This window comes from Puntigrus tetrazona, chromosome 1, assembly GCF_018831695.1.
Source record: "Puntigrus tetrazona isolate hp1 chromosome 1, ASM1883169v1, whole genome shotgun sequence".
Classification (NCBI taxonomy): Eukaryota; Metazoa; Chordata; class Actinopteri; order Cypriniformes; family Cyprinidae; genus Puntigrus; species Puntigrus tetrazona.
This window is the reverse complement of record NC_056699.1, coordinates 15,092,613-15,109,151: the sequence shown is the minus strand read 5'-3', so window position 1 is coordinate 15,109,151 and position 16,539 is coordinate 15,092,613. Positions and strand designations below refer to the sequence as shown.

The window sequence follows — 16,539 nt, the reverse complement described above, 5'->3', positions numbered from 1 at the left end:
TAACATATTCCTACACTTTTATATGTCAGATATGTGTAGATGTTTAAAGTATTTAGAAGGAATCTGGTTACAATGCTGCTGGCATTTTATTTGTTTTCTCTCCGTTTAATTATTCATTTACATTTGTTAATTTTTTAAGGCAGCATGTCCGCATGAAAACAAAAAAAAACACTGACGTTTCTGTGCATATGTTGGTGCAGGGTTGGTGTTTTAGAGAGAGATGTGACGATGAAAAGGCAGCTGGTGGAGGATCTCAGGTGCAGACTAAAGATTTGCCAGGACTCCGAAAGAAGCCAAAGAGCAGTGACTGAAGACTTGGAGAAGAAAGTAGGTCCTGCTCAAACAACAGATACTGTACTAGCCATGGCAACAGCCTTGGAGCAACCTGGAATTAATTATTCTCTCTGCCGTTATTGATTGTGTCACTCATCCAGAGCCTGAACTTCCTAGGCTTCCACGTTTCACTGTCTGTTTAAAAATATTGAAGTAATTGAATTTTAGGTCTCAGCGACCCCGCTCTTATTTAATAACAATTGCTTTTCTTTTTTAGATGAAATCTCTCACTGATGAGTCAACTAACCGGAAAGCCCTTGTCGACTCTCTAAAGAGAAGATTGACAGTTGCCACTGCAGAAAAAAAACAGCATGAGGCAACCGGCCAAAAACTCAAAGAAGAGCTTCAGAAAAAGGTTCAGGAGCATCTAGTCATTTTTAACGCTTCCGTATGTTTTTTTTATTGGTGCTTATCCTGCATTGTATTGTAGCTTTTTTTCTTTCTTTCTTTCATCGTTATTCACCTAATTACCATCAATCTCATTTGATGTTTGGCCCCAATGCCATATACTTTCGTTTTATCTTCTGCTATTGATCTGTGCATTCACTGTTATTTTACTAGATTATCTATTATATACATCTGCTATCTATTCATAATGTAATGTCCTAATTCATTAAATGATAGTTAGAAGCTATTTAAGGTGTGTTTGTTTTGATGGGATTTTTGATTTCTGCTTACACATCCCCAGGAACAGCGGTTGACCGTCCTCCAGGCGCGCGTAAGCGAGCGCGATCAGGCCATGGCCGAGCTGGAGCAGACCGCGTCTAAACAGATGCACGGTTTGGCCGAACAGAGCTCTCAGGCTTTGGAAACACTGCAGAGAAAACTTGCCCTCGCCGAGTCCCAGCGGCACCAGTTCCACACATTCACAGAGGTATCAAAACATTCCTTTGGTTTTTTAGGCCATTTACGCTCGGTGTTAAATTTAAGTCTTGATTAATCCGATCAGCTGATACACATTACTGTTTACTCCTTGCAGTAAAAAATGTCTCCTGTGATTTAATCAAAAAGCGAGTATCTGTGACTAAATAGATCAAATTGTAATGATGACGTAAAGAAATTAATCTGAGCAAAATTTAGATTTTAAAGAATTTCAAAATAGTAAGCTGTGTGAGTTTCACAATACTGCATGTAAGAAGACTTACGTGTTTTGCCTTTTGCAAATGCTTTTTGCATTACCGGTTCTTTAAAAAAACAAAAAAAACAACCTGCATGTACCCAGTAAAATAGTTTTTTAAATAGTGTTTGATTGACAGGTGAGTAGGTGGCCCTTGTTGTGCCGGTGCAGTCAGGACTGACTAGCATTTACATTACAAATGCAACGAGGTCATTTTTTTTTTTTTTTAATCTAGTGAATGTGGTTTCAGCGATTAGATCACAACACATTTATTTACCACTCTGCGCTTGTGATCAGTTCACCTGAAACAGAATGTGTAAACGGGGTGTTAGATGCAAGGTATGATCAATACGCAGACCCTAGAGAGAAAAAAGATATGGATTCGGTTCTAAAATTCCTTTGCAAAAATCTGTCGTCAAAAGCCAGCGTGTTTTTGTAGCCTGTGGTTTGGTACAGTCAACATAGTTAACCTGTGGCTGATTCCTGCTAGTGTGTTAATGATGGTCCCTGTAGACGGCCCGGCTCTCTGGCCTACATCCCCCTGTCATGGATTGATGAGCTTTGAACATGCCATTCTGTCAGGAAGCTTCAAGAGGGATCTTTTGGGATGATTATAATGCCATTTGGGGATCCACCAGAGAGCTTTGTTTGAATTATGCAAATGCATGTGGCCATGAGTAATTGATAGCATGTAGTGCATTATAGTGCAGGTGCAACAGGAACGATTTCATGCGTTTAAACTGAAGGAATAGTTCAAATTGCATTAAATGCTTGTTGCAGTAATAAAGACATCTTTAAGACAGCGCGCTAGATTAGTATAACACGAAGTCATTAAGAGAGCTCATTAACGCAGCCCTATCCAGCGTTTACTTGCGTTGCTGGTAAACATTTACCTTCCCCGTTCAAGTGGTGTTGAGAGTGAAAAATGGCAAATGTCACAGAAGATTGAAGATAAAGTCTAATTTATTTTCTCAGTAATTTCCTCAGTAGTTTATCTTCTAATACAATCCAGCGTGGTTTAATGCAGGTAAGTCATTTAAAGAGGAATTTTTTCTCCTCCGCTCCTCTAATCCTTCTCCTCTGCAAGAGAACTGCTAAATTGGCCCTGTGGCTAGGGTGATTGTGGGTAAGAACCCTTCTCCTCTTGGCCTCCATCACACTATCCTGCAGCTCGGCTGGCTCTCGAGAAGCGGCCAGGGGAGATGTGCAGAGTATGTGATAAATTCACTTAATCTCTTTCCGGATTTTTCTGCGCGCTGGGCTTAGGTCAATTGAATCTACCCTTTGACTAGTGACAGTGAATATCTATTAAGCTTTAAATAAAGTCGTATGCTCTTTTGACAGTTTGTTGATGAGCTGGGCATCCCTCTAGAGAATTTTCAATGTTGCAGGTTTAATCATGTTTATGTAGCGTATGTAAATGTAAAGCGAAAGTTCACATTGACCAATTTATCTAAATTTCGCAGGAATTTTCTCACGTTGCGGACCACGAACAACGCTTTCAATTTTTACTCGAGCTTATTGCCGCTTAAGAGGCATTGACATGGCACTTGTTCAACAGTTTTCAGACTCTCTTGTGTCTTCGTGATTTCGGGAGAAAATTAATTTATTACTATTAATTGTATAACATATTTCTTTTTGTAATCGGCCGAATAGACCTCTTCAATAACGAACATATTATTCATATCATATCTTTTAATATTTAGCGGGATAATAAAAAAAAGTGACCAAAAAAAAAGATTAGCTTAAAAGATGAAATTCACGTAAGAGAATCTAGACAACAATTTTGCCCCAGACTATCAGATTGTTAGACGGCGATATTTAATATTTGGTCTATGGCATATAGTAAGAAAAAGCCAGAAGAAAATGATGTCGTGTCTAAAAAAATGTCACGATTCTGATGGTTTTTTATGACAAGAAGAATACTACTTGACATCATTTTCATTTTTAGGTGTATTTTATTGTTATTACCGTTGTAGATTATCTGTTTCTTTTTTATTTCTTTTATGTTATTGGTTCCGGATGGAGAATGGATACAAGAAAATTGTAAAAGCAGATTTTGTGCGGTGTATTTTAGTTCTTCCTGCAATAAAGGTCTAGATTTTTTTAAACAATATTCAGTGAAGAAGATTTGTTCAAATATCAGAGCACCCTCATTACTGTATGTCAAGGTCAACGAGTCTCTTAAAATAGCTGTGTTTTTTTTTTTTTTCTTGGCAGCAAACTGCACATTTCCGCTCCATTGCAGTATGTTAAGTCACCTCTGCTTTGAAGTACACCTTAAACCCCGCCCCCTGCACCCAAATGAACATAAATGATTGTTTTTAGAGCTCGCAACTGATAGAGACATTTGCTAGTTAAATTGCTTTAGTTTTTAATGGCATCACTGCACATTGGCGCTGTGTGAACAAGAGGACGCAAGACTAGCCTTTATGTAATCCAATAGCATCCCCTGAAATATAATGAAGATCCATTTGAAGTATTTATGATGAAGGCTTTATGAAACAAATAACGTTGGTGGGGAGATGTGGGAAATGGAGCATGCCCCAAAGAACAGTGCTCTGATCAACCGCGTGTGATTGCTCTCACTTATACTTCTGTGAGTTAACCGGGACCATGCAGGAATCACACACACGCAGACTGTCCATTCCAAGGTCAGGTTTTCACAAGGCTTATGGGGAATGATACAAGAGATTATTGCCGCGATCAATAAGCTGAAAATGAAACAAAGGGGAGCTCACTTTATTGACTTTCTCATGTACAGTGGCAGCTTTAACATTTAATTGTCTCTCAGTATTTAGCAACAACTCCCATTTAGCTCGGCCCTCAACGGGCGCAACAAAGGATAAGATCCAACGCTGCCCACCGCCATTTTAAGAGCCTCTCGTCTCCCCATTATTTACACTCTTCTGAGAATGTCTCATATATTATGTGCCATACAAAAAAAAAAAGAAATCAAATAAATCAAAGCGCGTGTTTTTTAAGAGCTTGGCATCTCTGCGCAATTCCTTTCCATATCAACACGAGAGCCTTCGAAATTTCAGTGCGTCTTGCATCAAAAGTCAAGTAGCATTCGGCACTTCATTCAGGCCGCTCTCTATTCAACAAAAGCATTCTTCATCATACCTGCAGCCACTTTAGATTGTACCGTAACAAGAAAATGTGTTCTATTTTTATTGATAAGGCACTGGCTAATCATCTGGCACAGGATGTGCAGGATATTAAAGCCCATTTGAGGAGGGAGAAAAAGAGCGAAAGAGAAGGAAGCAGAATGACTAAACGGTCGCTAGTGAAAGCGGCGTCTATCCTCAACATGACAGAAACGGACCTGGTGAACATGCTGGACACAGATGAGGTAAGTATCGTGGGAAACGCACACAACATGGGAGTTACAAATGGAAAAAATAAATCCGACTCCGTTCTCAAACATCATTATCATCATTGCCAACCGAACATTTTTTGTTTGGCAGGATTTTGTACATGTGTGTATTCTGATTATATCTGCCAAAATTGTACACATGGGTTTTCAACGTGCTTTATTTTTATTTTCATTTTATTTAGTTCATTTTTATTATTATTATTCATAATTTCCACATGTATAAGCTGAATCACTTTTGGGGTCATCCAGTGACACCGTGGCACTCTTACACACCCACACAAAAGAAGTTGAAGTATTCTCTTCGTGGCTTTTAACAGCATTTCCGGCCATGTTTTGTGATTTGCAGTGTGAGGAGGCGTTTGTGGGTCGTGGGCCAGACACGGATTGGGCTGAACATGTACAACACATCCTTCAGCAGCAGGTCTGATTTAATCAGCAATTTTTTTTCTTTTTTTTTTTTCTTTCAGTTTTTCACATTTTTTCAGTACTCATAATTTTAATGCGGTGCTTTTAACGTAATTGACCTTTTTCAAATATATCCTGCAGATTCGAAAATGAACAGATTAATCTGTTAAGGCCCTTTCACGCCCTGAAAAAGCGAAACAAATCGCAGATGAATGGTCTATTCACTGCTCTGTATTTGTCAGGCTGAACAGAAAGCGAAATCATGCTACAATAGATGGTGCGATGTGCACGCATGTTTTCAGCTGGAGAGAACAGAAGCGTGAGAAGCTCAGGACGATATTTTTGATAATAATCAAAACAAATGTAACCGGTGTAATATTTAGCTAAAACAAAAAAAATTTACCCATGTGGAATTTTATCATGAAAGGTCAACGGCAAAAATGTTGGCCCATACGAGATACTAAATGTGGTATCGTGCAGTTATTGCAGATTTACATCATTTGTTTTGATTTATATGAATAAATCCTCAAATATAGAACACACAAAACAAAAATAATTGGCGAATTGAGAAGAATGTACTTTTCTCCCATTTCTTTTACACAATGCAAATGTATAAAAATGTGTCGTGCGAATAAATGAGAAGTGTACGCGTTAACTACAATGCAAATCATTAATTATTTAAAACAATTTGAAGCATTTCTTAAATTGTATTTATTAAAAAGGTAATTTATGCTAAGTCGACATGAAATGGAGGTGAAAGAACGTTGGAGTAGTTCGTTGTGGGTAGATGTACGTATGTGTAAAAAAACAGACAAAAGAATATAGATGGGGAGGCTGCACAACCGAGTAATATTTTATTCAAACCATCGGCTAGTTGTAGGTTATGCGTGTAGTGTAAAGAGAACTGTAAACATTTTATTTAGAGACATTTTCAGGCTTGGGCTTAACGTGTGGAGTGTGAAGGCTGCTGCTCCGTTGTCCAGTTTTTAGTGCATGAGCACCACCAAATGTTCTGATGTGTGCATCTGCAGCCGCTCTAGAGACGTTACCCAGAGCTCAAATCTTTCTGGTCGGTGTGCTTCATCGTTAGGCGAAAAAACAAAAAAATCAACACACTCGACAAAGAAAAAAAAAAAAAAAGTAGCTCCCAGTGTGAAAGGCTCAATAAGAAACCATTGTTTCCAAATTCAAAATCTTGTTCACGCCGAATATTCATGTTATTCATATTAAGATTGACTGAATTAGCTCATGAGTTTCTCCGAATTCCAAACTTTAGCCTGTTTTCACATGCGGTGTTTATTTGTTATGAATAAAATTAAATCTCTTAGCAGTAATATCTAGGAGATCATTAAAGTATTTATGATTTCTCCTCCGTGTGTGTGTGTGTGTGTGTGTGTGTGAGTGGTTGGCTGTCAGCCTGAAACGTGCATCTAGTATGATTCACAGGCTCTGACGTGTCACTACATTGCTAGTGGCTTTGACCTTTGACCTCTGTGACCTGTCTATACCCGTTCTGCACATCTCTGCCTCTCGCCGCTGGACACTTTAGAGGACTCTGAAGACTGCCATCAGGCAGCTCAGTCTCTCACTCTCTCTCTCTCTCTCTGCTTCTTTTTCTCTCTCTTTCTCTTGCTTCCTCTGCTGGGCTGTGAGACCCCGAAGCAGCTTGTTAGTGGTGGGCCAAGTATTGATCTGGCAGGTCTGTCGATGCAGGGAGATTGAGCCAAGCTCCACTAGAGACTCTCCACCAGCAGGCTGCTATTGACACACTCGCATACATACACATACACACAAACAGAGCAGCGGCCCGCAGGAGACTCTTCACAGGCAAGTTGCTATCGACGTTTTCTCGACTCGGCCGACACAACTGCTCGCTGTATGACAAGGCTGAGACCAGCCTGAGTCCCCAGAGAGGTGCGCTGACACCGACATGGTGACCCGCGCGTTAGTTTTTCTTTTCTTTCAACACGCTCATCCTGTTTTTTTCCACCCTCCATCTCCTAACGCGCTCCACGGGGAGGGTGGCTCTTCCTCTGACTAGTGATCAAGCGAGTTTATTGGCAGGTGAGCTTTTTTATGTTCTCTTTTTTTTTGGGGGGGAAGGAAGAAACGGACCACTAGGTCAATGTTGCAATTTGTTTATGTTGTACTTGCATGTTTTGATCACGTCCCAGGCTCGTTGGAAAAAACACGCCTGTGGCAGCATTGCTGCAGATTGATATTACATTGTGTGCCGCACATTTCGCAACACTTCCGAAGCAAGATGTCCAGAAAGGGTTTTTTTTTTCTTAAAATAGAAGAATCTGGCAGCATTTTATTTCATGTTAATTCCCATCAGTTCAGGAAAAAAATTCCTGGTAAGTGACAATAAAAGCTTTACCGCCCTCTAGATTTGAGCTTACTCCTACAGGTCTTTGGGACCTTTTATTGTGTTAAGTTTCGTGGGGGTCCTACGCGAGCGTTCCTCCCTGATAGCGTAATGCTGTATCAGGTGAGCTCCCGAGCAGTTTACCATTGTGTGACGCAGGTGAAAACATTTTAGTTGGTTTATTCAGGCGTACGGTAATAGCATTTTGAGCTCGTAGTGTTGTGCACGAAAATAACGATTTCTTAATCGATAATCTGCCCTGATATGTGAAAATGAAAAATATAAATATATATATGGTCTTTTAATGTCCACTCGTGTTGGTTTCGTACTTGCAGGTACATTGCGGTAATTTGGAGCGAAAATGTAGGTAGAGGCGTATTTTTTCCAGTGAGCCGAGGCTGTTTGATCTTTATACGATACTGCAAAGCCACTGGCGTTTGCCGAGTTCCACGGCTGTTATGTGTCAGCACTACGGCCTTTTTTGTGGAAAATCAGGATTGGTAATATGGGGTTTTGTGTGTGTGTGTGTGCGATACCTAAGCGAGGTCTTTTCTCTCGCCTGTCAGTCTTTGTGTGTAGCGTGAGCTGTCACTGTCAGCCGCTAATGGCGGAACTACTGTGACGACTTCCTATTACTGCTGTGGCCCTGTCAATACCGCAGCCATCACTCCAGTGCCACATGTCAACGTAACAAGCTCATGCATGTCAGAATAATGTTGGGACTCGGTGAGCGCATTTTGAAGAGGTGCCTTTCACTCTCATGTCATTTTATCTGCCTGTCTGAGTCGTGCAGGAAAGGAAATCACACAAAAGCTTACGGGCTGTTGCTTCTGATCTGTTGCCTTTGCCACAGAGTGTTTCCGCTTTGCTAGCCTCAGATAACATTAATGAACATATCTCTCTCTCTCTTTGGATATCTGGCTTTTTATTTCCCCTTTTCTTGCCACAATGTGCTCCAAGCACCTCTAAACTCATTCCCTTCTCTCTTAATGAGACAACAACACTTCCTCACTTGAGGGTCACAACCTGGGAATAACATCACCAACCTATAAGCATTTAGTCCACAGTGCTCCCTGCGGCTTAACATGTCAGGCCGTGAATAACCCATCCTATGCTGAGTGTCCACCCGCAAACCCTCATCTAGCCCAGGGACCCCCTTCGCCCAGTAGCAGTAGACATTTAATTGCTTGCGTTTATTTGTGGATTCCTAATTATTGACTAGAGGTAAATTATAACACCGCAGCCTTTATGAAGAGATGGAAATGACTGTTAGAGCTAATGAACTGAGCCACCCTGCCTCTAGTCATTTATCAAGCACATTCATCTCGGCCCGACAGCAGTCATTTCAGAAGTCGTGGCCCCCCTCCATTTTCACGTTGCTTCATGTCCAGCAGAATTTGGATCGTAATGCTGTAGTTCCGGCTCTAACATTTCTGTTCACTACACTGAGGACACTTACACTGAGCTTTGCCACGTTTTTTGACATATATATATGGGATACATGCTGAAGGAATGTGGCACTGTGCAAACTTAATTTAATTGCCGCAGCAATTAAAGCGGTGACTTGAATTGGCAGAGCTGCGGTCCACAGTAATCTTTGTGTCAGCTCCTTTTTTTCTTATTGGAGCCGGTGCTTAACAGCTTATTTCCCTTGCACAGATTTTCAGGCCCCCATAACTATAAAAAATCTTTAATCTGTTTAGCAAATTCAGATATATATCTGAATATCTGATATATATATATATATATTATTATATATTATATATATTATAGTATTTTAGTATTTATATACATTATAGTAGTTTTAATGCTGCATTAGCTTTAATCTGTTCATTTTTATAATTTTGTGTTTTTGTCATTTTATAAATTTGAGTTTTTTCTGTATTTCTATATAGTTTAATTAAATGTAGTATTTCTATCAGTGAAAGCGATTTTAATAGTGAATGAAAGGTTATGCTGTGAGTCGACTTGTGCATACAAAACAAATATATGTGATATTTGTATACTTTTATTTTATGGTTAAGCTACGTGACATTTTTAGAGTCATTCAGGGTCATTTTCTTTAGCTATTTTCAAGCCCATTTGAAACAACCACAAAAACAAAGAGTGCATATCTAACGGCTTTTAAACTGGAGACGGAACCTCTTGTTCACTATTGACCGGTACTGTATCGTTCTCCTTCCGCGTAATTGACCGTCACTCCATATGCATTCATCAGTACCAGTGATGTCAAGCACCACTGAACCTAACATGACAGCATCGTCAACAGACCACTCCGCTCTGAGCGCGATGCTATTGTTTGATCCTCATTCTGCTCCCTCCCCTCCATCAGTTCCTAATGAGAGAGAAAGGGAACAAAGACTCGGGGAGTGCTCCATATTTATTCTACAGTGTATTTAGGTCAGATCTACCAGCTCAGGTTGTATAGACCTGACGATGTAAGAAACAACATTTAAAAAAAGGAGTTTTAATTACAAGTATCTGTAGCCCCAAGTGTCCAATTCCCTTTCATATTGGTCTCCAGTGGTTTGAAAGGGAGAATGGGAAGAGAGGCATTGCAGGGTGGGTAATTACTGGCACAGAAGAATAGATTGGTGCTACGCTTGATTTTCTTACCTGATCTCTTGTTTTCCCACATGTGACACATTCATTATCTTCTAATCAAATGCAGACTTTAGTAGGTCTTGGGTGTTTTGGTTGTTTTTTTTTTTTTTTTTTGTTATTCCCACGTTCAATCATTTTGATTTCAAATTAATTTTGCGAAGATCAAAGATCAGAAAGCTTTATATTCTTCCGTGATCATAGGATTTTTTATTATTATTATTATTATTATTTGATCAAGCGCACTTGGTGGTGGCCTATTTGGGGGAGTATTCATCAAGCTCTCCAGCTGTTTGCTCCGGCTCAGGAAGCAACAGTGCTTTACGCTCACTGGAGTCAAACTGCAGCGTCACTTTGTGTAGATTTCCAGAAACATCTCGCTGATTTTACGTAAATCTCCTCCTGACTCGCGCATAAATTGGCCTCACGAAAGCTACTCTTAAGGCTCATAACAAAAGGGGCCTGATCAGTCCATTTAGAGAGAGTATCCGTGCGTGTGTGCGTGTGTGTGTGTGTGTGAATCTTAGCGGGCTGAAGCTCAGAGAGTATTGTGACTGGGCCTGTAGCTTCGCCCCGGGCGCCTTCACACTCTATGAAACCAGCGTCACTTAATTGGACTATAAAACACCTTCATATTGTTGCAGGGTCCCCCCCCCCACTTCTCCTCAGGCCAGGCCAGTCGATTCCGAATCAACTCCTGGGCGTGTTAATGAAAACGCAGGCCAAAAGAGAGCTTTGCTGAATAGTGAACAGCTCACCAGGGCTGTCCAAAGGGAGGAGATTACCTGCTAAAGCAGCTGTTACATGATAATGACGGAGTCTGCCGTCCCCGCGGGCCTGTTTGAGCGAGCGCAGCCAAGATGCGACTTAGGCCTCCCAGGCTAGCGTGGCATCAGATGCTGTAGCATTTCTGCGTCGTGCAATAAAATGGCAGATTTTTTAAGAGTAATTAAATAATATTACATTCCTGTGCCATAACCCCTGCAGCCATTTCCTCTGTAGTTGAAGTTTAGCAGAGCTCAAGCGGGCTTTTGATGAAGTCAGCACGGAGACCGGCTTCTACTCCAGTCTACCTGCCCCAGGGGAAAAACACGGCTCCCTCTCTCCCTAATGAGACGCGCACTTTTCTCCCTCCGACTTTCTTTCCTCTTCATTTGCGATGCAACTCTCTTGCACTTGCGTTTACACGTCTCTCTTTTCAGCCTGACACACAGGCTTCTGCCGGAGTTAAGACCATTTATTTTTCTGTGCGAAGTCGCTCAATGAAGAATATAAAAAATGCATGTTACTGTGTGTCTTTTAGAAAAGTTTAATTCAATATTTATGGATGATGCAGGCCTTTGATCCCCAATGCTAATTACCGCAGAGTCCTTGAGAAGGTTTTGGGGGGGGGGGAGAGAAGAAGAAAGCGAAGTCAGAGTAAAGGTTAGCGTTGCCTCCGCGCTTTAGCTTTAGCGCATAGCAGAGCCAGACGCATCGGGTTTAGCATCGCTAGGAGCGGCGGCAGGCCGTGAGTGGCGTGGCAGCAAATCAAACCTCAAAACAATCCCATTTACCGTTTGAGGATATGTGTTCGGCCGCTTTTCCTCAAAATAAGAAAAGCCTCCGTGACCTGTTCCTTGAATTTGTTCCTTGTCATAATTAATCAGAGTGAAGTCTCGAGTTTCATCACAGGTTCGAGTCGTCATCAAAGCCAAAGACACCCCGGAGAAGCTGTCTGGTGTCAAAAAAGGCGAAGGAAGAAAGCCTCTCTCTTCTTTTTGACAGCTTTTCTTTTCTTTGCCCCTCTCTCTCTCTCTCTCTCTCCCTAGATCCCCTCTGCAGGCCTGCTGATGGACGCCATGCTGGTGAAGATGAAGGAGGGCAAAGTGCTGACAGAGGAACTGGCTGCACTTACAGCCGCAGTCAGCAAAAACGCCTGACCGGAGGAAAAAAAAAAAGACAGAAAGGGAGCAAGAGACTGTAATACTTCTGTAAGATGGAGTGTGCCCTGCGTGGCAGCGGAAGCCCCTCGTCTGCACAGCACTCCACCCGCTTTCTGCTCGTACCCTCTTGTAGCCCTGTGCCTCGCGCAACAAACTCGAGTGCTCTTCATGAACGGCCTTTAAAACAAACAAAAGCACCGTACTTTCAGTTTTGCACACCGCAGAAACCGCTTTTGGATGTCGAGCACCTAATGCCGGGTGATTAATATTTGATATTTCCATGTAGTGTATGTAAATGATTGTGCAGTTTTTAGTTTTTTTTTTTTTACCTGACGTGCACAATATTTCAACCACGTAAGCGTGTGAACTCACACCGCCATGTCTACGCGGCCACCGCAAACGTCAATAAAAAAAATCAAGGCTGAAGTTGCATAATTAACATTTTGCGAATATCGCATTCAATAATGAAACGAATTCCGGTCACATCACCCCGCTTGTCTCTTTCTTGCGCGGTTTTTAATGCCGGCGTTATTTGTGTTTAGCTCATTTGTTTTCGCGCGCATCCTTGTCTTCAATTATCAATAATATTGCACGTTTTAAATAATGCATGAACTTGATGTGGATGGCGTATATTATTTAGAAGTGCTGTTTTGTGACTGCACGAGTTGTGGATCAACCATTTTAATCGTGCAGTAGTAACTAAGGACGTTTTATGAGAGCGCGCTTAATGAAGAGGTTTACGTGAACAAAAACAGGATTTTGCTAATTACTGTTCAGTTTGGATTTTCTGCTAGCATGTTTGCAGATGGAGATGAGGCGTGAAATATATACACTGTATATACAGTTTTAGGGTGCCTGAGAGGTAATGTCAATACCGTTATTCATAAATGATACATAAATAACGACGTGCGATTCATCTTTTTTATTTAATTCGTGCTTGTATAAATATTTCATAAATCTTAAGACGCATTCTTATTTCTGTTGTAATTCGACGGAGACCTGTCAGAAATCGTGCATTAAGAAAGCGTCCTTATATTTCAGATTAGACTTAATTTGACTTTCTCCATTGTTACTCGCTCTTTTCCCCTCCGCATACAATTAGAAACCTTGTAAAGCCATCCGTTCAAAAACGAACCATAAGAATTCTACGTTTTATCTAATCAGTTTTATGCTAATGATGTCGTTTGCATTTATCTTTTTGTAATGAAGGATTAGCTCAAGACTGTCCTAAGCATCTCGGGGACCAATTTATCTGCCACCCTGGATCGGGGGGCCCTTGTGGTTAATTACCATTCGTTAATGCAGTTTGGATGCTTTCTTCTGGAGAATACTCGAGAGCACGCTATTGTAAATATTTGTCCCATATAAATGTGCCGGTTTCCAGTCACTGTCCTCAAGCGTAATGCGTCTAATGACAAACATTAATAACTTGCGGCCGGGAAGACTGCAGAGAGGGCCGGTGTGCGCAGGAATAGCTGCGCGCAAATTAGCACCGACTTGACGTCTCCTGCCTTAACGCATACTGCATAGTCAACATGTTTGCGTACCCGGGCTCCATCCGCCTGCCGCAGCCGCTATTTCTGTGACATTCAAATGCACAGAGCTCCCTGAGGTTTAATTAACATGGCCCTTCCTCAGCCACCCACTGAAAACCCAAACATGAAGAAACGTTCAACCCCACATCTGAAATCCAAACTTTTTTCGAGAGGAGGAATGAAACCTTTCGCTCTCGGTCTCATCGCCGGCTCTTCTTGTGAACGTCTCATTAAGAAATGCACCTTGGGGGACCGACTGATCAGGACATCTAAATGCTAAGATTTTCCTTTTCCTCCGTCCCTTTGTTCCTCTTATCATTTTATCTCTCTCTCTCTCACACACATTCATTTTTTTTTTCTTCTCCTTTCACCCTTAATCTCTCCTTTTCTTCTTTTTGATAGTCTTGGCAGGTTCCTCTGAGAGCGGGGGTTCGCCTCCCGCTGTGGGTAGCTGGGTGCCACAGGGGCTGTTGGGAGTGATGATGAGGGGCTGCCGGAGCCTCAACCCGTGAACCCCCCACCCCACCATCTCCAAAATCAATAACGGAGACTACTGAGGTCTCCTGCAGCATTACTGGAACAGGTCCATCACAGGTCATACCCGAATCAGTGCTCAGATGAAATGACTGAGAGGTCAGATTTGACAACCGAGGCTAAACATGTTCACGTTCATCTGTTTGAAGTGCATCTGGGTGACAGGAATGTATTTATTCCATCAATTAATATGTAAGACGACGCATCTCGCTGAGCTTCGTGAACAAAGTAGGAGGTGTAGCTCAAGCTGGATCGATCATTTCTTCCTGCCCGTGCCAGATGTGGAAGTAGCTTGAAATGGCACATCATCTCAGTCTTTCTTTGATTTATGTACGCCGTTAATTGTGTGGAGTTGTTGTTTTATGTGGTTTCCTCCTGGTTGTGACCGGTCTCAATGAACCGCTTTCACAATCGTGTCGCTGTGGATTAAATCTAAGAGCTGCTTGTGAACTGTTAGGTTAGTGTTCAGCAGTATCCCACAGTTTGATCAATAGGTCGTGAACAATTGAATTTAATTGTATCTAATTACTACAACCATCTTTTTTTATTTTGTTGTATTTTCAGTGTAGGGGTGTACGATCAGTACCACAGTGAATACAAGTATGACCCAATTAAAAGACTGTATATCTATCATTTTATCACAGTTACTGATTATACATAATCAGGATTACATGATCGTATTCTGGAGTATGTTGTTCAGAATGACTTCATTAGATTGTATTGCATTTTAAAACTGCTTTATTGTCTGAATGATCACATATCGTTTACACAACAATAATAAATGATTCATTTACTCTCCCTAATTCTTCTATGTCTCAAACTTTACTTCCTGCTTATACTTTCCCAAAGACTTCCAGTCGGTGTAGACAAGTAACTATAATCACACACACATCTGGATACACAGCAAGTGTTTTTTTAACACAACACATTCATTTTTATTTGAGCTATTACTTACTGAATTATTCAACCGAGTATTACTTGCTTAAATAACCCACTGTCTTTGGAGATTTCTTGTCTTTCAAACACATTGATCACATTATCTCTTATTTAGGATTCTTAAACTTCTTGTTGTTGTTGTCAGCCGCTCCTCTACATTTACTTCAACTGATTTTAAGGTAATAGTAACATCTTGAACAAATGACATGTTTTTAAGGTTTTTGTTTTGATCGTTATTTAAATGTTCTTATTAATATTTATTATTTTTAGTATTATTAAACTCACACACTCTGGTTTGGGAAACCTTTGTGCGATGTATGTTTCTGTGCATGTGATGATAACAACAAACGTAACGTATCTTCTTTCTTTTCATTTTATTTGTGTTTAAAATGATGTTAAAACCTATGAAGAATTAAAAGTAGGCCGATGTATAATGTAATGGATTATATTACCGAGTCGTTTGGAATCAGAAAGAGACTACAGGCTGTCAGGAACCCACTGACGGTTAAATATGCCTCATTTGAGAATGAAAAAATATTTATTATAACTATTCAGGTCAGTGAAGTACTTTTAGTGTAAATCAGTGACTGGTCTGGAACAAATTTGTTGATGCACTTACAACATTTTGTGTGAATAATTCAATCAAACTAAAAAAAAAGTCAATTGTACGACTGGTTAAGTGTCTGTACATCTGCCAGCTGAAACCAACTCACATCTATTTGTCCTGGAACTGATGACTTTCGTTCTTCATGAAAATGTCTGTCTGGAAATGCACTTACTTTATTTAAACACCAGAGGGGGCTATTGTAAAAGCTCCGACTAAACTACATAACCTCACGAATAGACGTTCACAAGCATCAATCCTTGTAATCCTTAAATAATGCAAATAAAAATTGGTTACAAAAAAAATTGCAAACGTGGCTTATTAATACCAGCACGTCAAACACTTGTCATGGTATCTACTTTTGCTGGAATCAACATTTATTTGTTTTCGTAGAAAGAAAAAAGTACTTTTGTTTCATTTGAAAGTTAAAAATTCTTATAAAAAGTAAATGTTCATAGGTTTTAAGATGAAGTAAAGTGTTTGATATTAGGCTACATTCAACAGAACATTTTTAAGGTATTATGCAAGTACTGAATGAGGTCTAAATTGCTTCGGGAGATCCAGGGTGGGTTCATTGATCCTTATTCATTAATATATATATATATATATGAATATGTATATGAATATATTATATATATATATATATATATATATATATATTTTTTTTTAATACACTCCTGAACAAAATCTTGAGAACAGAGGAAAACATTGCAGGTATCCATGTTTGTCGCTGGTGGATCGTAACCGGATCGTGAATACTGCTTCAAAATGCACAAAAGAAGAAACAGGACCAAGAGACAAA

The 16,539-nt window shown here is 40.4% G+C and overlaps 1 protein-coding gene across 5 annotated transcripts in view; it reads left to right on the top strand.

Moving 5' to 3' along the window:
- Positions 1-12,131, top strand: part of cntln (centlein, centrosomal protein) — an 81,426-nt gene extending 69,295 nt beyond the window's left edge. For all 5 annotated transcript variants that reach the window (XM_043237482.1, XM_043237487.1, XM_043237474.1 and 2 more), the window contains 6 exons: positions 201-327; positions 551-688; positions 1,022-1,207; positions 4,635-4,805; positions 5,176-5,250; positions 12,015-12,131. In XM_043237482.1, coding sequence (XP_043093417.1) covers positions 201-327; positions 551-688; positions 1,022-1,207; positions 4,635-4,805; positions 5,176-5,250; positions 12,015-12,125 — 808 coding nt within the window. In that variant the 3' untranslated portion in view covers positions 12,126-12,131. The remainder of the gene's footprint in view (positions 1-200; positions 328-550; positions 689-1,021; positions 1,208-4,634; positions 4,806-5,175; positions 5,251-12,014) is intronic.
- The last annotated feature ends 4,408 nt before the right edge of the window (positions 12,132-16,539 follow it).